General features: G+C 36.8%; 3 protein-coding genes across 7 annotated transcripts in view; 2 read left to right on the top strand and 1 right to left on the bottom strand.

Moving 5' to 3' along the window:
- Positions 1–13298, top strand: part of LOC111594348 (tyrosine-protein phosphatase Lar) — a 143840-nt gene extending 130542 nt beyond the window's left edge. For 2 of the 5 annotated variants that reach the window (XM_023307605.2, XM_023307606.2), the window contains 6 exons: positions 1667–1963; positions 8296–8435; positions 8506–11844; positions 11942–12052; positions 12116–12421; positions 12485–12553. In XM_023307605.2, the coding sequence (XP_023163373.2) occupies positions 1667–1963; positions 8296–8435; positions 8506–11844; positions 11942–12052; positions 12116–12421; positions 12485–12553 (4262 nt within the window). Of the gene's footprint in view, positions 1–1666; positions 1964–8295; positions 8436–8505; positions 11845–11941; positions 12053–12115; positions 12422–12484 lie in introns of all 5 variants that reach the window. The other 3 variants (XM_023307604.2, XM_023307607.2, XM_023307608.2) reach the window with 3 other exon arrangements.
- A 2543-nt stretch (positions 13299–15841) lies between these two features.
- Positions 15842–19520, bottom strand: LOC111594346 (transcription factor Sp4). Its single transcript, XM_023307601.2, has 7 exons — positions 19358–19520; positions 19059–19183; positions 18760–18981; positions 17770–18253; positions 16931–17707; positions 16391–16875; positions 15842–16239 (listed from the first exon to the last, which is right to left on the bottom strand). The coding sequence occupies exons 1-7, from the start codon at positions 19458–19460 to the stop codon at positions 15913–15915; spliced, it is 2523 nt and encodes an 840-aa protein (XP_023163369.2). The 5' UTR covers positions 19461–19520; the 3' UTR covers positions 15842–15912.
- A 142-nt stretch (positions 19521–19662) lies between these two features.
- LOC111594353 (nuclear transcription factor Y subunit beta) lies at positions 19663–20828 on the top strand. The gene is made up of 3 exons (XM_023307613.2): positions 19663–19947; positions 20002–20312; positions 20388–20828. Exons 1-3 carry the CDS (start codon positions 19875–19877, stop codon positions 20466–20468), a joined length of 465 nt encoding a protein of 154 aa, XP_023163381.1. The 5' UTR covers positions 19663–19874; the 3' UTR covers positions 20469–20828.
- The last annotated feature ends 686 nt before the right edge of the window (positions 20829–21514 follow it).

Raw genomic sequence — 21514 nt, 5'->3', positions numbered from 1 at the left:
GATTGCAAATGATATTTACACCTTAAATATATATATAAAATACAAAGTATATGTAAGTAAATTTATGTAGTGCATATGTATGTGTATTGCATTTCATTTCAAGTGTTGAATTATGGAAATTATGGTTAAAAGTATCTGCAGCCTTTGCATGCTCAAATTTGAATGCAACTGCACTAAAAGCCACAAACCAAAAGTTCTGCTGTTTCTAAATGCAACGCTCTCTTTCTAATTTGCACTCTCTTTCACTCTAACTCATTCTCTTACTCTCTCTCTCTCTCTGCCTCCCTTCCTCTTGCATTTGTAGTTTGTAATTGATTTTGAAATACGTTTTAATAGAGACACGCGCCAAGACAAATGCTGAAGGCAAACAATCTGTTATAGCTTAAGTATCACTAAATTTATCTCTATGCACAATATAATATATAATATATTATTTATTTATACATATATATATATATGTATATGTGTGTGTGTCTGTGTTTATTCTATATTTGTATTGCATCACTTTTGGTTTTCATATTTGCACGTTTTGCATACTCTTAGCTTTGATTTGGCGCATAATTAAAGTTTAAGTGGTTACAGTGGCTCTCTGGCTTAACAATTGTTTTGCGGCTGCCCAATATATAGGGAGAGAGCCAGAAAGAGAGAGAGAGAGAGAGACTGACTGAATGAGAAAGAACCAACCAAATGAGATATGAGTTTGGCATGCGGATTACTCAGTGGTCCACATTGACTTATTCCTTGCAGTTTGGCATGAATGTTATTTGAAATGGTTTTGCAATTTGGGTTTTTGCTATATGTCAATTTGTAGTTATTGCGTTTCAATTAAGCATAATATTATTATTTCTATACGAGCTTAAACAATTTTGCTCACTTAAGATGGCATAAAGTGTATGTTGAATATATATTTATATGCATATATTCGAATGAATGTTAGTTTCTACTTTCATGTTCTGGCTATTAGTTTCATGTTTTATGTAAGAAATAAAAACAAATTAAAAACCCACTGCCACATGGTTTATGCAAATTTAATGTTCATAGTGTATGTATGCGTGTGTGCGTGTGTATATGAGTGTGTGTGTGACCTGTACATTTAAATATCTGCATCAAGTTATTTAGATTATATTAAATATTTGTAGAGCTCGCTCGTTTACTGCATGCTTTTGCAACTTCAAATGCTATTTATGTTATATATTTATCTATTATGTACTATCAATTTCTTTCGGTGTGTAGCTAGTTTTTCAGCTCAAAATCGTTACCAAAAAATATGCACAATTTAATTTAAGCGAGAAGCAAGTCTTCTCTAATAAAAAAAAAAAAAAAAAACAGAAAAGAAACGCTACATTATTTGCATAAACCATTGGATCGATCAAAATTAATTTTTATGTCTTGTATTTGAGTTTCGAATTTATGATTTTTGATATAACACCTAACTTATATGCCAACTTATATATACTTATGCCTATTATCCATTATGTCATTTATTCAAACATTATTTTGGTGCTTTTTTTCGTTACATGTTTTTGGTTTGAAAACAATTTTCGTTTGGTTTTAACGCTAATCGCTGAACGCTATGAAAAATATCTCTCTCTGGCTATAACGCAACCAAATTTTCAATGCACAAAAAAACAACAACCACACGTTCCCATCTATATTGTGTAATTAGTACCAGGTGCTCCGCCACGCAATATCACGGCGATTGCGAACAGCTCGACAACGATCGCGCTTAGCTGGCTGCCTCCGCCCGCGGAGCGCTCCAATGGCCGGATCATATACTATAAGGTGCTGTTCGTCGAGGTGGGCCGGGCGGACGACGAGGCGTCCACTCTGACCCTGAATATGACCCAGATTGTGCTCGACGAGCTCAAGCGCTGGACCGAATACAAGATCTGGGTGCTAGCCGGCACCTCGGTTGGCGATGGTCCGCGCTCCCATCCAATCATAACGCGCACCCAAGAGGATGGTATGTATGCCAATGACAATCTTACCTATGCGTAAGTCTCTCTAACTCTCTCTCTTTGTTCACATTTATCGTTTTCTCATTTAAACTTATTTTTCATCACCATATTTTACATTTAATTTATAATATTTTTAATTTATGTTTAAAACGTTACCAAACCTAAATAATTAATCAAACCAACTTTTTATACGATTTTTGAATTTTGATAACGAGCATCCCAAATACAGGAGCTGCCGGAAACGCAATGGAGCGTTTTGTTTTTGATTTTCTTTTTGATCAGAAAATAAAAATATAAAACCATATTTTTATGTATGTGTGTGTGTGCGTGTGTGTATTTACCCAAAGTCGTATTAGATATTCAACTGACAGTAAATAGCATATGCCACATACACATATCATATGTTGTATAACATAATTGTGTTAAATAAAAGCTGCAAATATTCATCTATTTTTGAATGCAGCTGTACTTTAATCCCCCTTTTCTTTCTAGAGTATGTATTGATTTTCATAGTTGTTTTCAATTCAGTTTTTAAGGTCTAAGTTTAGTTTAATTGATTTTTAAATGTATTTATCGGGACAATTCCTTATGAAAGTTTCGCATATATTTTGATATATTTTTGAACTACTTCATAAGTTCTTCCCAATTATATCAACAAAGACTTCTACGATTTCAAAATATGTGTTTATTTTGTATAGCTTCTAAAAAATTCCCAAGACTTAAAGTCCTAATGAATAACTTGAAATATATCTGAAGAATTGTGTCTTTCAAAATAAGTTTGTTTTTCTAAAAAAGATTTCTAAGATCCTTAAGATTCAAAATCAACTTCTAATGAATATTTTCAAAAAATATGTAACAAATTTGTACTAAATAATTTGTATACTTTTCCATAAAGATTGTCAAGATTCTCCACTCTCAATAATTTTTTTTAATTTAAAAAAGAAAATACTAAGTAGTTTGATCATTTTTTATTAAATGTGTTTCGTTTAGTTTTTTATCATTAATCAATTCCCAATTCCCTGTTTTCTGTGATTTGAAGCCCATTTAAAATTATTTTTCTTTTTCAATTATTTTTGCTTATAAATTGAAAAAAAAAATTGAAAGTTTCAAATTTTTATTGGTACTATAAAATTGCATATTTTTTGGCGCAATTTTTGACAACTTTTTTGCACTTGTATCTCTATAAAAATAAAAACTGCAAACGAAACTCTTTTTTAGCACAACTCCTATATTGTGTACTATATGCAAGAATAAATTTTTGTTATTTATTTGAATCTCAAATCTGAATTTGCAAAAAAAAAACGAATTGGATAAATATTTTAAATATATACACGATAATTTTTTTATGATATAATGCATCAACTTTTTGTGGTAATTTGTATAGCACAAAAGATAATAAGAGCTCTGTGTTTTTGTAAGCGCACCAGATACCAAATACTTATAAACAAACACTTATCTTAAACAAATATAAATATAATCTAAACAAATACAAATTTATGATTTTCGTAAATTTAGTTAGTTTGTTTGTTGTTTGTTTTTTTTTTGCGAACGAACCACCAAAAGAGCCACATAAAATATTAAATTGATTTATTTACATAATTAAATTTATGCAATTATAAATGTAAGCAAGTACCAACCCCCAAAAAATACGACTAAATAGGGCCTAGTTGTACACAAATGCCACATACGTCCATAATGAAAGCCTCAAACTCCCGCCCGATACCCTGCAATACGCTTCCCTCCCCGCCCCTCTATGCACAAGCTCTTTTATTGTGGTTTACCTAAGGCAAATAATGCAAAACGTTTCGCTGCATTTATTTATATTCACACAAACACGTGCTTCTTTTTTGTTGTTTTTAATTGTACCCAGTCACACACATATTTATATATATATATTTACATGTATGTATACATATTTAATAACATTTGGCAGCGGCTCGTTGTATTATTTTTTTGGGCTTTGCTCCCGAGTTTGGTTTTTGTTTTTTGATATTTGCCTTTTCCTTTTTATTTGTGGGCAAACATTTTGCACTTTGGCTCCCACGCCCCTTTACATATATGGCTTTTTTGTTGCTATTTATTGCTATGCAAATGCGCGAATACATGGCGAAAATCCTTAAATTGATTTTCGCATAAAAATTATTTGATTTTTGTATTTAATTTGTATTCTGTTGACACATTTGATTAAGTTTTATTTGCCATCACCTGCATGTTTGCCCAGTTAACACATTTGCATCTGTTTGCCCCCGCTCTCCGTTTCGCTCACTCTGTCAAATTTCGCCTTCGATTCCCTCTCTTTCTATCTATTTTTACTGGACAGTTAATCTGCCCATTTGTTAACGCAACAATGTAAAACTGTCGTTTTTTGTTTTAAATGGCTTTCGATTTTATCTTATTCAAAGTTAGTGTTTATTTTTTCTTCTAATTAAAAACTTGATAGTTGAACTAACAACTTATAAAATTTGTACAGCTGAAATTTATATAAAGTCTACACAGAGATTTCCGTTTTGTAAAAAGAGAACAGAATTTTGTCAGCGTTACAAAAAAAAATAGAAGGACCATAAATATAAATTTGAACAAAAAACTAAAAAAGGATTAGTAAAAAATACTATTGATCAGATTGGATCAATTTCCTTTATTTATTGTTGCTATTTAATTATTTACTGATAAAAGTTGAGGTTAATAAGAAAACCCAATAGCAGGAGCGAAGACTATCAGGCTTAACTTACATTTATAACAATTTATCATAAACTCAAACAGGATAGTCTAATTGCTCAATTGCTAAGCTTTCTATTACTTTTTATTTATTTATTATACAATCCATTCCATAACGTTACATGCAATTTTTGTGCATACAATTTAGGAATGTTTAAGTTGAATATATATATTAGTTTATATTTTTACTTCACTATCCAAATGCCTAAAAACCTAGATGCCTTCTAATTACAATTATCAACGTTATTTTACATTGTTGCAAGTCCTTCCCAACTCGCTTTATTTTCCGCACTCATGAACTCTGCTTGTTAGCTGATAAGTTAAACTGCTTGTTAAAGTAACCATCTTGATTTACAAAGTACCTGTTAAGTTATTTCAACACAAAGTAGAAGAAGAAAACAATGATGAGATGATGAGGCAAGGTGTTGGCACTCACTTAACTTAATTTGTTTTTGGCTAAGCACAAATTAATGAATTGTAATTTTAGTTAATGTTAATCACCTAGCCAAGTAATCGCAACTAAGTTAAGCATTAAGCACACTGCAATATGTTTGTAAAAGCACTCGAAAAAAGAATTGCAACAGTAAATGCACCTAGCACAAAGAGAATGTGAGGTCAAAGGACATACTTAAACAGATATACTGTAACTAACCTGGCTACCTTTTTCCTATCTAGAGTTGGACGTATAATGAATGTTTATTATATTATATTTTATGAGCAATGCACCTCAAGCACTTCAATGTGTCTAGTCAGCACATTATTCTTCTGCACAGCTCTCTATTCTCCGTCTGTGCTGTCTAAAATATATATAAATATATGTATATCATTTTAATTGTACTCAATTTAGCACAATCAAAAGTGTGTGTGTGTGTGGGTGTGTGTGTGTGAATGTCTGCGACTTCCATTGATATCCCTGCGGCTGCTGCAGAACACAGTTGAAGGGTCAGCGCATAAGTATGCTACAGTATTTTTAATACCATCTATGCTATATTTGTATATGCGTATATATAAGTATATATATATATGCATATGTATATATGTTTTATTTTCTTAATTTTTGTTTTTCGCATATATATTTTGCTTGTTAGCTTCGTTGCGCTTCGCTTTCAATGCGAAATGCAAATAGCACCTGTCCCAAAGCTGGGCACTTGCTATGTTCTTCTCTTACTTTTATACCCTACTCCATGCGGTGTCAGTTCTGTGCGTACTCGAGTTGACTCAAATTTGTGAAAAAATAAGCCTAAAAAATTTGATTATAGCAAAAAAAAGAAAAGTGAAGAAATTGTTACTTCGGTATATAATACATATCTAAAAGTTACTTAATATATTTACACTTTAAAAGTTAATTGCTTTACATAAAAACTTATCTTTTTTATTTTAAATATCTGAAATATTTTTATAAAATACAAATATTTTTACACGAAGGCCGATATCAATTATTGTTTTCAGATATTTAAAATTATTAAATAATTTTAAAATTCATTTACTGTCTATAAACTTGTCATCGAACATGTCCCAACTCAAACAGAGTTTGCGGGGTATAAACATAAGTAAGAGCTGTAAAAAATAGCAGCTCAAAAATTTTGTAGCTTAGCTTGGGACTCGCACGTACCTGTATTCTTTCTATTCAACAGCGCACAAAAAGAAAAAATATATACTTATATAGAGGAGACCTCCTAGCATTTTAATTATTTTATATACTCATCTAGTGTGTGCGCGAGTGGGTGTGTGTGTGTGTGTGAATGTGTGAATGCATGCGAAATGACAGAAGAGAGACAAAGCTGATGCAAAGTGCTACAGTTGACATAGCTCTCAGCCCTCAGCCCACAGTCCTTTATAACTCTTGGCCCACTGTATAGGAGGGCACTAATGAAGCATAATTTAACATTTGTAGCGCGAGTCGCATTTGAATAATTTCTATTATGCAGTTGCTCAACAAATTTTTAATGAAGTGAACAACTTCTATATGGAAACTAGAAACTATATATACATATAAGAAATTAAATAATTTATTTGAATAGCGTAATCCAATAATACACGTAGCTTAACCTTAAGTCTTAGGCTTGTTTTAAGCTCTACAAAATACCACATCATAAGAAATATCAATTAAATAGAGTATCAAAGCGGGTGTGCCAACAAATATGTACATTTTGTATCAAATATTCATACATATATCAAATATTTAATCATTCCCACTTTTTCCCTTTGTTTCAACCACAACAACTCTTTATTTTCTTCTTTTGACTTTAAGCCCCATTAATCCCCTTTGTAATATGCACTAAATACTTTCTGTATACTGTAAACTAAAGAGCTACTATATCTTATATCTTTTTTCATATATAAAACACACTAAAAATACCAAATATATCTTTGCTTGGCCACTCGCACCTTGCACTCTACTTGCTCTGTTTCGTGCACCTTTTTTTGAATGCAAACTCGAAATGGAAAACTGTAAAACAAAAATTTTTGAAAACTTTTTTGATGTGTGAAAACAAAACAAAAAAACATATATTGCGAAATTTGATTTTTGAACGCAACCCTTTAATGGATGGTGGTTAAATATTAAAAAATAAATACAAAAATATAAAAAACACATTTTAAATCTATTTAGAGAAAAAGAGTGAGTATTTTTTAAATGGTTTGACTATAATGTTTAAGAATGCCCTATACAAACTATATTTATATATCTAAAATTAAATATTTTTAATATTCTTTTTTGTACTGGTCCCCAAATATTGTTGACCTATCACTAAAGAATCAAATCTCTTTTTGTTTTTTGACATGTTTTTTCTATTTCAAAACAAAAAATTTTTAAAAGCCAAAATGTCTGCGAGGATTTTGGAATAGGGCTCTTGTCTTTTTCCACCAAGAGCCCCCAAAAATATCTACTGATCTAACATATATATAAATAAAAATATATATTTTTTTATTTCCACTATATGTTTTGCACACGAACAGTAAAAAAACATTTTTTGAATGCCTACATGTTTGTTTTTGCCCAGTCGAAAGAGTTGAACAAGAGCTGAAACCTAACTTAAAATGGTCCGATGCTCTGCTTCGATCTTGTTTCGATTGTCAAATTTTTGTGTAAATTTTTTGAAGCTACTCTATAAGTATTATATATACTACATATACATTAGCAAGGTATCAAATGCACTTCTTATTCACTTTTTGTGCACCTTCTACTACTGAGCAACCTATATTTATTTATTTATTTATATATCTACCTACCTAAACTATAACTCTAACTATACCATACATATAGCACCTAAGCAGCACTTTCTTTGGTGCTTTATACAAATTTTACAATTTACAACATTATATATTTCGTTTTTCTAACTGTGATGTGGTGACTTGGTTGACTTGGAGCTAAGTTCGTTCTGGTTTTTGTATATTGCTCCTAGGGTCTAAGGCAACTTTAGCACTTAGTGTTTACTGTCTCTAGTTTCATCTATGTATTAAGCTTAAGCAACTTACTCTTAAGAAACCTGAGCTCCAACAATGTCTAAATAATAACCTAAGTTAGCTCCTAAGTAAGCTTAAGTATTCAAATGGCTTAATGCAAATGCGTAACTTGTGCTTACCCTAAGCTAATCTATTGCTTCTTCGCCGTCGTCTTTAGTGCCCGGAGATCCGCAAGATGTCAAAGCCACGCCCCTAAACTCAACGTCCATACATGTAAGCTGGAAACCGCCTCTAGAAAAAGATCGCAATGGCATCATACGCGGTTATCACATTCACGTGCAGGAAATGAGAGACGAGGTGAGTTCCACAGGAAAAAACTTTGGAAAGGAATGTCACAACTAAAATCTCATCAACTACTCCCACTTAGGGAAAGGGCTTCCTCAACGAACCCTTCAAGTTCGACGTGGTTGACACGCTGGAATACAGTGTGACCGGTCTACAACCCGACACTAAATACTCTATTCAAGTCGCTGCTTTGACGCGCAAAGGTGACGGTGATCGCAGCGCGGCGGTGATTGTCAAAACTCCCGGTGGTGTGCCCGTGCGACCGACAGTAAGTCTTAAGATCATGGAACGCGAACCAATTGTTTCTATCGAACTGGAATGGGAGCGTCCGACGCAAACATATGGGGAACTGCGTGGCTATCGACTGCGCTGGGGCGTCAAGGATCAGACATTGAAGGAGGAGATGCTGTCCGGACCGCAGATGACGAAAAAACGTTTCAACGATCTCGAACGTGGCGTGGAATACGAGTTTCGTGTAGCAGGCAGCAATCACATCGGCATTGGTCAGGAAACTGTCAAGATTTTCCAAACTCCTGAGGGCATACCCGGCGGACCTCCGTCCAATATAACCAAACGCTTCCAAACACCAGATGTTCTTTGCGTCACATGGGACCCACCAACGCGTGATCATCGCAATGGGCTCATCACACGCTACGATGTGCAGTTCCATAAGAAAATTGATCATGGACTGGGCTCAGAGAGAAATATGACACTGCGCAAGGCGGTCTTCACCAACCTAGAGGAGAACACTGAGTACATTTTTCGCGTGCGTGCGTACACCAAACAAGGTGCGGGTCCATTTAGCGAAAAGCTAATTATAGAAACGGAGCGGGATATGGGACGAGCTCCCATGTCCGTGCAGGCGGTGGCCACCTCCGAGCAGACAGCAGAAATCTGGTGGGAGCCAGTGCCAAGTCGTGGCAAGCTGCTGGGCTATAAGATCTTCTACACCATGACAGCCGTCGAGGATCTCGATGACTGGCAAACGAAGACAGTGGGTCTAACTGAATCGGCCGATCTGGTTAATTTGGAAAAGTTTGCCCAGTATGCCGTGGCAATTGCAGCCAGGTTTAAGAACGGACTTGGACGTCTTAGTGAGAAGGTGACGGTGCGCATCAAGCCGGAGGATGTGCCGCTCAATCTGCGTGCTCACGATGTCAGCACGCACTCCATGACGCTCTCCTGGTCACCACCCATACGCCTTAATCCAGTCAACTACAAGATCAGCTTCGACGCGATGAAGGTGTTTGTGGACTCGCAGGGTTTCTCCCAAACACAAAGCGTGCAAAAGCGGGAGATAATCCTAAAGCATTTCGTAAAGACTCACACGATTAACGAACTAAGTCCATTTACCACTTACAATGTAAATGTGAGTGCCATACCCTCGGATTATTCATACAGACCGCCGACGAAGATAACGGTGACCACCCAAATGGCTGCACCACAGCCCATGGTCAAGCCCGATTTCTATGGCGTGGTCAATGGCGAGGAGATATTAGTCATACTGCCACAGGCATCCGAGGAGTATGGCCCTATTTCACATTACTATCTAGTAGTGGTACCCGAGGATAAGTCAAATCTGCATAAAAATCCCGATCAGTTCCTTACCGACGACCTGCTGCCCGGTCGCAATAAGCCAGAGCGTCCTAATGCACCATATATAGCTGCCAAGTTTCCACAGCGGTCCATACCCTTCACTTTTCACCTTGGCTCAGGCGATGACTATCATAATTTCACCAATCGCAAGCTGGAAAGGGAGAAACGCTATCGTATATTTGTGCGCGCCGTTGTAGATACCCCGCAGAAGCATCTCTACACATCCAGTCCATTCTCCGAGTTCCTATCGCTTGATATGCGCGAAGCTCCGCCCGGCGAACGTCCCCATCGCCCTGACCCCAATTGGCCCTCAGAGCCGGAGGTTTCTGTTAACCGCAACAAGGACGAGCCGGAAATACTGTGGGTCGTGCTGCCTTTGATAACTGCCTTTGTTGTCTCCACCACGCTGATTGTGCTCTATGTGGTTAGACGTCGCCGGCAGCCCTGCAAAACTCCAGATCAGGCAGCTGTTACACGACCTTTGATGGCCGCTGATTTGGGAGCTGGTCCAACGCCCAGCGATCCAGTTGATATGCGTCGCTTAAACTTCCAGACGCCTGGCATGATCTCACATCCGCCCATACCCATCTCGGAGTTTGCCAATCACATCGAGAGACTAAAGTCCAATGACAATCAAAAATTCTCCCAGGAGTACGAGAGCATCGAGCCTGGCCAGCAATTCACTTGGGACAATTCGAACTATGAGCATAATAAGTCCAAGAATCGCTATGCCAATGTCACCGCTTATGATCATTCACGGGTCCAACTGCCCGCCCAGGAAGGCGTCCTTGGCTCGGATTACATCAATGCCAACTACTGTGATGGCTATCGCAAGCATAATGCCTATGTAGCCACTCAGGGCCCGTTGCAGGAGACGTTCGCAGATTTCTGGCGCATGTGTTGGGAGCTGAAGACGGCAACGATTGTGATGATGACCCGGCTGGAGGAACGCACACGCATCAAGTGCGATCAGTACTGGCCCTCCCGAGGCACCGAGACCTACGGCCAGATCTTTGTCACCATCACCGAAACCCAAGAGCTGGCCACCTACAGCATACGCACTTTCCAACTGTGCCGTCAGGGCTTTAACGATCGGCGCGAGATCAAGCAGCTACAGTTTACGGCTTGGCCGGATCACGGTGTACCCGATCATCCAGCTCCATTCCTGCAGTTCCTGCGTCGCTGTCGCGCCCTGACCCCACCTGAGTCCGGGCCGGTTGTAGTACACTGCTCAGCGGGTGTGGGTCGCACTGGCTGCTACATTGTAATTGACTCGATGCTGGAGCGAATGAAGCACGAAAAGATCATCGACATCTATGGCCATGTGACCTGCCTGCGCGCGCAGCGCAACTATATGGTGCAAACGGAAGATCAGTATATATTCATCCACGACGCCATCCTCGAGGCCATAATCTGTGGATTGACAGAGGTAGCTGCACGCAATTTACATACCCATTTGCAGAAGCTGCTCACCACCGAGCCAGGCGAGAGCATTTCAGGCATGGAGGTGGAATTCAAAAAACTCTCAAATGTCAAGATGGACTCTTCCAAATTTGTAACCGCTAATTTGGCCTGCAATAAGCATAAGAATCGTCTGGTTCACATTCTGCCCTACGAATCGAGTCGCGTGTATTTGACGCCCATCCATGGAATTGAAGGCAGCGACTATGTCAATGCTAGTTTCATCGATGGCTATCGCTATCGTTCGGCCTATATTGCAGCTCAGGGACCTGTACAGGATACGGCCGAGGACTTTTGGCGAATGCTCTGGGAGCATAACTCCACCATAGTTGTAATGTTGACCAAGCTGAAGGAAATGGGCAGGGTAAGTTATGCATGATCAACCCAGGACATAAGCCAAACATAACATAAAACTTCAATTGATTGGACATCGTCTAATTCACCTATTCTTCCGTTTGCAGGAGAAGTGCTTCCAATATTGGCCTCACGAGCGCTCCGTACGCTATCAGTATTATGTCGTGGATCCCATCGCCGAGTACAATATGCCGCAGTACAAGCTGCGAGAGTTTAAGGTAAATTATGCCACTGCACAAATCATATGTGTTTCTATACAAGCTCCTTCTCGTACTCAAAAGGTAACTGATGCTCGTGATGGTTCTTCACGCACCGTTCGCCAGTTCCAGTTCATAGACTGGCCGGAGCAGGGCGTTCCAAAGTCTGGTGATGGCTTTATCGACTTCATTGGACAGGTGCACAAGACAAAGGAGCAATTTGGACAGGATGGACCGATCACGGTTCACTGTTCAGCTGGTGTGGGACGCACGGGCGTCTTCATCACACTCAGCATTGTGCTAGAGCGAATGCAATACGAAGGCGTGCTCGATGTGTTCCAAACGGTGCGCATTTTACGCTCTCAGCGACCCGCTATGGTGCAGACGGAAGTGAGTAGATACCACATTCTAGTGCTTAAAATATGTTGGCTTAAACCAATTTCGCTTTTACAGGACCAATATCATTTTTGCTATCGCGCAGCCTTGGAGTATTTGGGCTCGTTCGACAATTATGCAAACTGAGGAAGCTAAACGGAAGCTGAAGCAGTAGCAGGAAAAGGAACAGAAGTTGGAGTTGATGTCCGGCTACAGAGCAAAAACGTTGTCGACTCTATGTTCATGTTAAATGTTGCATGTTCGTTGTTTTAAATTGTACGCATAAATACGCATTTACGATAAAAACGGATACCTTAACTTTAAAGTATTATAGCCAGATACTGCCCACAAAATACTTACTTATATACTATGCATAATACGGCCGTAGTCTGAAATATTTCCGATCTTAACGTGACGATAAAAGCAGATAGAATGGTAGAAAAATAAAAGGTATTTAAATGAATATAGTTTTTGATAAGTCGGAAAAGTTTTCAGACTACCCTCGCTTATATACATTTTAATATCCATTTCATTGTCCCTATTTTGATTAGTTCTTTAGCATCTTTTATCACTCCCGGTCTTTGATTTTGGTATAAAATGTAAACTCAAAAAGACTGTTACAAGTTTAATTATCAGTAATTTATACTTAAATACATATGTCCCTACCTATATATGTATATCATGTGTGCATACAGTTTTTGCTCGAACTAATCAAAGTAGTCAATCAACTTGTTGTTGTGGTGCGGCGGGGCAACCCACCCACTTGATTAACCTATACATATTTGAACTAAGGACTTGGTAGCTTTTAAAAACTTACCGCCTAAACGAATCTCGAGAAAGAAAATTAACCTAAGCTAATTGTCGGCTAGAGCAGATGGTAGAGCAATGTAGTCCAAAATCCAATTATCATTACAATTATATATATATATATATATATATATATATATATATATATATATATAAATATATATATATATATATTTGTATTGTCTGACAACAATCAATCAAATATGTTTCATGTTTTTTATACTTGACATACTTAAAAAGTCCGCTTAGGTTTAATAATATATGTAACAAAAGCAAATGTAAACCGTGCAATTAGTAAAAAGTCTTGCGTAGTGCATATCTGTTAAAGCGCCTAGTTTAAATTAGTTTAAAGATTAACTTTACTTAGCAGGCGGTTTTTTCTACATTGTGACATTCCCTTGATGCTATATAACTTACGAGCAGTGTTCAAATTGTAATAATCGAATTCTAGGTCCTTTGTACTTGATTAAAGTGTTTTTATTTTATTTTATTAAATTATGTAAACGGTTTTTAGGAATCCATTACAATATTCATTTGACATTCCTACTCATGTATAATTATTATAAGCACATCATTCTTAAATTTATTTTATAATTGTATTCCTGTATACATCACTAAACCCTGCAGATATATATAAGTAAATAGGATCCTACAGCTAGAAAATTATGGTACCTAACGTGTATGGACAAGGCAACAATAGATAATACACCCAGCCGATAAAAGAGATAGACGAGTAATAAGATGTAGATATACATTGTAGAATACTTAATATAAATTGCATATAATTGCAGAATACGTCTATATATTAATATAAATCGCACCCATTTATACCGACTATAAAGCTACATCAACATAAAATGGCATTATGAACTAAGAATTATAGTGTAAATACATATTTGATATGCTGTTTAATCGGCCGATAGTATTTATATATGAAGTCGTTAGCAAGCGAATGCATAAAAGCAAAAATAAATTAAATATTAAACAACTATTTAACCACATGTTAAACAACAATAGTAATACGTATGTACACTACAAATAAATACAATATATATATATATATACGCATTGTGCATAATGCATTAAAGATATAAGTACACTCATACACTCTCATAAGTAACTGTTATATAACAAATTTAGCGTGTTGCCCACTAAAGAATTGGAGCTAGAATTTAGAAAATTGACAAGTTGGCGCAATGCCAAAACCCAAAAATAAAGTACTAGGGCATATTTGGAGTACATATATATATAAATATATAAAGTGAAATAAAATAAATAAAAATTATAGCATTAACGATTAGCAACAATAGATGTCTAATAGATAATGGTTATCACCCCAGCGTTGCAAGCATACTTAGCATATTTCTGCATAAATTAATTACAAAAGTCTATATTGTATATTACAAGAAAAATAAATTGGTCGGCTTGTCAAATTTTGTTAATACTATATGAAATTGTTTAATATATAAATATATATATATACATGCATACATATATTTTACCAATTAGTCAGATATAAAACAATTTTAATGATACATACGAAAAAGCCCCAAAATTAATCAAGCTAGAGTCGAGCGATTGTATTTTATACAAATAATTCTTTATGTAAGAATTACATGAAGTTAAACATTATCATACGACTATATGTATCAGATATATACTATATATACTATACATATATAATTTTCGAAAACTGGAAAAACAATGAACATGAATATTAAAAGACGAAATAAAAATACATATTACGGAAAAAGAACAACTTCATTTTAAATTATTTATCATTTAAGGCCAATAAGTTCTTATTTCAGTCGGTTGCAACCAACTACATAGTAGATCACTGATCGCTAGCTACATTAATTTAATAAAAATCGATATCGGATTTGCCATGCCGTGATGTCTATTTGTAGAAGAGATCAGAAATGAAAGGATGTAAAATTTGGGGATTTAGCTTCTAACACTTATTTGGTTTTAGATCGAAAACACATATAGATAATTTCTGGTCAAATAATAGAGAAGGGTCACAGTAATACCCTTGCCAAAAGATGAGACCATATTTCAGGCGGGTGTTTTATATTTGAAATTCCAAGTCGTAAGCTTCAATATCGGCTTTAATATTATAAAAAGTTATAATTATCGATTTGACACCCCTAGGCATATCGATATTTCAACAACATAAGTCGAATACAGTAAATATTACAAATTTGAATCCTTTAATTTCAATAACGGCGAAACTAATATACTCGACCCAGTAAAAACATTTATTGAAAAGATAACTCCTGTCGCTGTCAATAACACGTTAACGAATTTCTTAATTTTGAACTGAATTATTTTGATGTTAACTAAATGATATAGTTATTCAGTGTTACATTTTTTTATTAAAAAATTACAGTTGCTTTGATACAAATTGTTTATCCGGCCGACATACGACATATGCCAAGTTTATTTGATAAAGCAATAAAACTTAATAATTAGCGTACATAATTATATAGACATAGAAACTGATATGTCGAGTTGGTGGATCAACTATATAAATAGTTTATTGAAGATTAGCTTTGCTTCACATTCAAGAAATGTGACAATATTTTATTACCCTCATCAAGAGTAGATAAAAATGAATTTTTTGATATATTCATTCAAAAAATGTTAACGTTCAAAACAAACAGAGAAAATAGGGGTAAATTTATATACAAATAGCGTAGTTAGCTAGACTCGTTCTCGTTAGCAACAGAGGCTTGTTTAATCTCGGACATAATATTCAATGGATCCTCGCTGCGCAGGTAACCATTGTGCTCGGGATGGGATTCGAAAACGACCTCGCCACGAATTACACGCACTCGCGGCCCGTGCGCACGAGCCGTAAACTTCACTTTTCCGCACGTATCCGGGCGCAGCCGGCGATGTGCGCGCAAACCACTGACCACCACGAAGTTCTTGTCACATCCATAGCACTTGTAGCGCTTCATACCAATGTGACGTGATAGATGGGAGATCAGCGTCTCGCGATGCGTGAAATCCAGCGAGCAAACCTGCAAGAAGAGAACATTAGCGTGAGATATAGTTCAAATACAGCAAAATCTCCGTCAAAACATTTATAAAAAAATATAAGATAAAAAGTTCCAAAAAACAAGCCTGTTACTGAAGCATAGATGTTTCCTTGGATATAGAATACACCCTTACCTTGCACTTGAAAGGCTTTTCGCCAGTGTGCCTGCGTTGATGGACGCGCACCTGCCCGGGTGTTCGAAAGCGTTTCTCACAATAGTTGCATTTATGTGGCAGCTCGCCTGTGTGTATCATCTTATGGATGCGCAAGGCGCCCACTGTCGTAAAGCATTTGGCGCAATCTTCGCATTTATACTGAGCGGGACGAGCTACGGGTCCTAATCGTGCTGACTTAGCAGTAGCAGCAGAGGTAGGTGGAGATGCACAGGCTGTAGAAGCTTTTGTTGCACAAGCCACCGTTACTTTTGCTGGAGCGGCCGACGCCGCGTTCAAAGGAGCGGCAAGCGGAGATACAATTCCTGGTGCGGGTGCTGCTGCTGCAACAGAACACCCAGCCTTAGCTGCTGTCACTTTTTGCTCTGTCGCTGGACCATCCGTTACAGGAGCCGATGTAGTACCTGTGGAACTTGTAGCTCGCAAAGTCTTAGATTCAGTTGATTCTAGAAAAATACAAATTATTAAAAACCTTTCAGCAACAGAACAAATTTTACTCACTCTTATACGTTTTGACTTCCACTTCAATCTGATCAAACTCAGCTTCCGCAATACCGTGCACCTGCGTCAAATGGTTGCAGAAAGCCAAATACTGTTCGTAGCAACGCGCACACTTTGGACACTCCCAGTGGAAACGATGATCGGGGTAGGTAAAACGCAATTGACGGACTTTAGCATGGCTTGTTTTGGTGGGTGGCATTCGAAGCACATTTAGCTGCGATAGCAATACTATTTTATTGTTTCTCTTTGGCGTTTGCAGAACACTGCCGGGTAGCGGAAGTGTTTGCTCTATGCTACGTATTTGATTTTGGAATTCGGTGATGATCTTGCGAGATTCGGGCAGGCTCTCAAACAAACTTAGGGCATTGAAATAGGCATTCCGGTTCAACACGGGCTTTTGCGCGGCTCCGGTTTGCAGTACAGCCGCACTGGGTGCTGTTGTAACCGATTGGCTATTGCTCGGCGGTGAAGACGAACTTATCGATATGGCACTTGGCAGTGTTATAATTTTGCTGCCTGTGGAGCAGCTATTTGAATTTACGCTACCAGGGTTAGGCGATATTTTAATAATCTTGGTGTTTGGTGGTAATTTGAATAGCATACAATTGCTGGGCAACACCTTCAAGATGTTACCTGCTATGTGCGGTTTATTTTTTGCGGATTGCAGAATTTTAGGTTGATTTAGGTTGCTTTTGTTTGTTGTCTTCAAAATATTGGTCAACAGCTTTGGTTTAGAGGGCGCTATTTGTACGAGATTCCTCTTGTTGGACGGTACAACTGCATAGGAGGAATATTAATAAAAGAAAACTAGCGGTATTATAGATTTAAACTCAACTTACACTGTATGGCTGGAGTTTCAACTTTGCTGGCTGTTTCCACGAAAAATGGCTTTTTTATTGCTGGCAGACGCAATTTGCCACGCAATTGTCCTGCTAGACTGTTGCCACTTGTCCAGCTTGCCTCCTGGGCGGATTTTAACTCTTCTTTTTCTTCATCAGTCTGTGGTTCTGTCTTGATTACAACATCTGCCAATTTCATATCCTGATCTGCTTGCTCTTCTGTTGTATCCAGCGGCTCCGTTTTTATTTGCACGTCGAAATTCGTGTCCAACCTGTTGATCGCCACTAACTGACCTACATTACCATGCATGTCTCCATATTCCACCTGCCCGCATAGCTCCTTGCTGTGCTGCCAATGCAGCTGTAGTCCGGGCCGCGTCTCAAAGTGCCTACGACATATCGCACAGACAAAGCGACGTACAAAAAAGTGACTGCTTATGTGCTTGGCCAGGCTGGTGGCATCGCTACATTCTAATAGACAAATCTGTAAGAGGCATAAGTAATATTGTTACTTAATACATGTCCTTGTAAATGTATATGCAACAACATCGCCAGAGTGCCGGGACAGTGCACTAAGCGTTAGACTAAACAGATCATCAGATTCTGAAAGTTTATTCTTTGTTTAAAAAATTGTTAGATGAAGAACAATTTGAAAAATACGTTTCAGTAATGTGATTTACCTCTATACAATTAGTCAATAAAAGTTGCTTCAGCAAAAGATCGACAACACTCTTTATTATCGCAAATATATACATTTACTTCCTAAACACTTCATTTAGCACAAGTTTAAAAAGTTAGGGTATACTTTGGGCTTGTTTTAAATCATTAAAGTAATTCTCTACTTGGACTTGGCTGTTGATATTGACAACAAATATGTATCTTAATACTTCAATTCATTAAAAATGTCAATTAAATTTATATAAAGAAAAACTTTGACCCAGTTTTTGCCATCGTTATTAATATCTATTTTTTTTATTATAACACACTTACCCTGCAGTTTGATCTATTTATACCTCCCGCATGCTGGCGAAATTCATGTTCCAGAATTTCCTCCAGCGTGTTGCACCAAGCTCCACAGCCATGGCAACAAAAATGTCGATTTAATTGATGATTGATCTGATGCGAGGCCAGTGCCAGACGATTTTCACACCTGAAAGTGCAAATGTTGCATGCAAGTGCGCCATCATTTTCGCAGGATGACGTCACAAATAACTGTAATGTACAGAGAATCGCACCATTAAAATTAATGACATGTTTACATATGCTACTGTGTTAAGGTTAGGGTCTACCCTTTGCTGCTGATCGAGCGTGCTGAGACTCTCAATGAATTTGAGCTCGTCCTCGGATTTGTAGTCATGCACCGGCACTGTTATCATATTTGGCCTCTCTTCGATGATTTTTAGAAAGCTGCCCGCTGTAAAACATTAGCAAATATAACGCAAATACACAAATTAAGACAAAGCTAACGGTATAGTGCGTAGTAAAAATAGACGCAACACATGCAAAGTTACAACCATGCGCACGCATACCAACATACGTACACATATAAAGGCACATTGCAAAAGCAAAATCAGACATGTATATTTACCGCACGGTAACTCCAACTCAGGCGCATCTTCATCTAATTCGAGCTTTATCTTGGTATCATCAATATCAAGTTCCTCTTTTTTAATAACAATTTCTTCGTGCATCGCTTTATGGAGTAAAAAAAGTGCGCAAAAAAAAAGTACCGCTGCGATCAGTAGCCGCTATCGACTACTCTTCGAAAGTGTATCGAATAGCCCGTGCTTCGCGTGCAATATATATCGCTTAGATTTATGTACGATAGCATGATATCGATAGCTTTTCACCACTACAATAACCAATTTTTTGTACACTGAACTGTAACTGCGTGAGAGATACTCCCAAGGAAAAAAACAATAAGCAAACAAATTCAATTTGTTTTTAAATTGCAAATCGTTGCTAGATTAATAGGCTTGGGCTTCACCTGATTCAAATAGGTCATTCACTTAAATAATTAACTGAGGAACGTAGTTGTAGCAATTGACATAAATTAGTGAAATCCATGGTTGAATTTTAATTTTGCTAACATAAACAAAATAAAAATGAGCAACAGCGAGGACTCACAGCAATATCTGAACGATATGATGGTCAAAGAGGAGGATGAGGCATCAGGAGGTGGGCAATAAATCGAACAACTGTAGCTTGCTTAACGACTTAAATGTATTGCAGACGAATCGGACAGACAGGATGGACACGGCATCATGTTGCGCGAACAGGATCGTTTTTTGCCCATTTGCAATATCATCAAAATAATGAAAGTTCCCGTACCGCAGAATGGAAAAATAGCCAAGGATGCCAGGGAGTGTATACAGGAATGTGTCTCCGAGTTCATCTCCTTCATCAGCAGCGAGGCCATTGAGCGCAGCGTCGCTGAAAATCGAAAAACAGTGAATGGAGACGATTTGCTGGTGGCTTTCAGCAATTTGGGATTTGACAACTATGTAGAACCTCTCTCCATTTACTTGCAAAAATATCGCGAGGTGAGGTGGTGTCTTAACTTTATAAAAAACTGTATACATTGTATTTTAACTAACATGCTGCTCTCTTTTGCTCAGTCAAACAAATCGGATCGCAATTTATTTTTGGACAGCAGCTACATGCAAAGCGAGGATGCCAATGAATCGGGCAAGCAGTAGCAGACTTTTCTCTAGGGGTTCTTTTTATTTAAGCTTAAGACCTAAAGATTTAAGAGAGTACTGTATTAAATAATTTTATTCCTTCCTTTATCTTCGTACTACTCTCAGAATTCTTACACCACCCGCATATTTCACCGCAGATGCATATAGCATATAGGAATCGGTCTAGTCAATCTATCCATATGTCCGTTTGTCTATTCGGCTAGATATTCATATTTCGCCTCTTACAATCACAAAAAATTAAATATATTTCTAAATTGAATTCAATTTTACGTAAAAAGAGCGCGCTAAATTTCACTTCTAATACATTTTCAAACCACACTTGTATAGGTTTTTTTTTTAAATAAACGCAAAATGTATACAGATAATAAGATATGTCCTCAAAAGTAATCTTCGGCACGTCGAAAAATCTTTTTGTTAAACTTTATATATATAGTATAGTATATGTATAGAACATAAGGTCAAAGTCAAGTGTAATTTTTATGGCAAGTATCTTAGTAATATAAGATTTTCATTTATTATGTATATTTTATAAGACACCAAGTACTTTTGTATATGCTACAGGTTTACATATATATATATATATATATATATATATATATATATATATATATATATATATATATATATATATATATATATGCTTATTTGATATTAAAAGGAGTATGATGGATCAATAGTCATATTGTTTGATGCAATCCTTAAGGAAATGGTTGAGTTTTCGCAACGAGTCGACGCTAACGTTATGGAGACTTCTAAGTGTAGCTCATCTTCAACGGTCAATACTAAAATTTGATATTTAAGGACACATCTCACACAAATATCCTTTAACCTTTTGGGCATGAGGAGCTGTCATATATTTACTTTAATATAATACTAAACTAAAAGTAAAACAATTTAAGAATTGAATTAAATCAAATACTAAACAAGGAACATTGTGAAGGTTAAATCATATGGCCATAAGGTTTATAAAATCACTCGATTACCAAATAGACGACTATATTATATATATAAAATATATATGTATAAATATATAGATTAGCTAC

Source organism: Drosophila hydei, unplaced genomic scaffold, assembly GCF_003285905.1.
Source record: "Drosophila hydei strain 15085-1641.00,03,60 unplaced genomic scaffold, DhydRS2 tig00000149-arrow-pilon, whole genome shotgun sequence".
Taxonomy (NCBI): Eukaryota; Metazoa; Arthropoda; class Insecta; order Diptera; family Drosophilidae; genus Drosophila; species Drosophila hydei.
The sequence above is the reverse complement of the archived record's forward strand: the minus strand, read 5'-3'. Positions and strand labels throughout refer to the sequence as shown.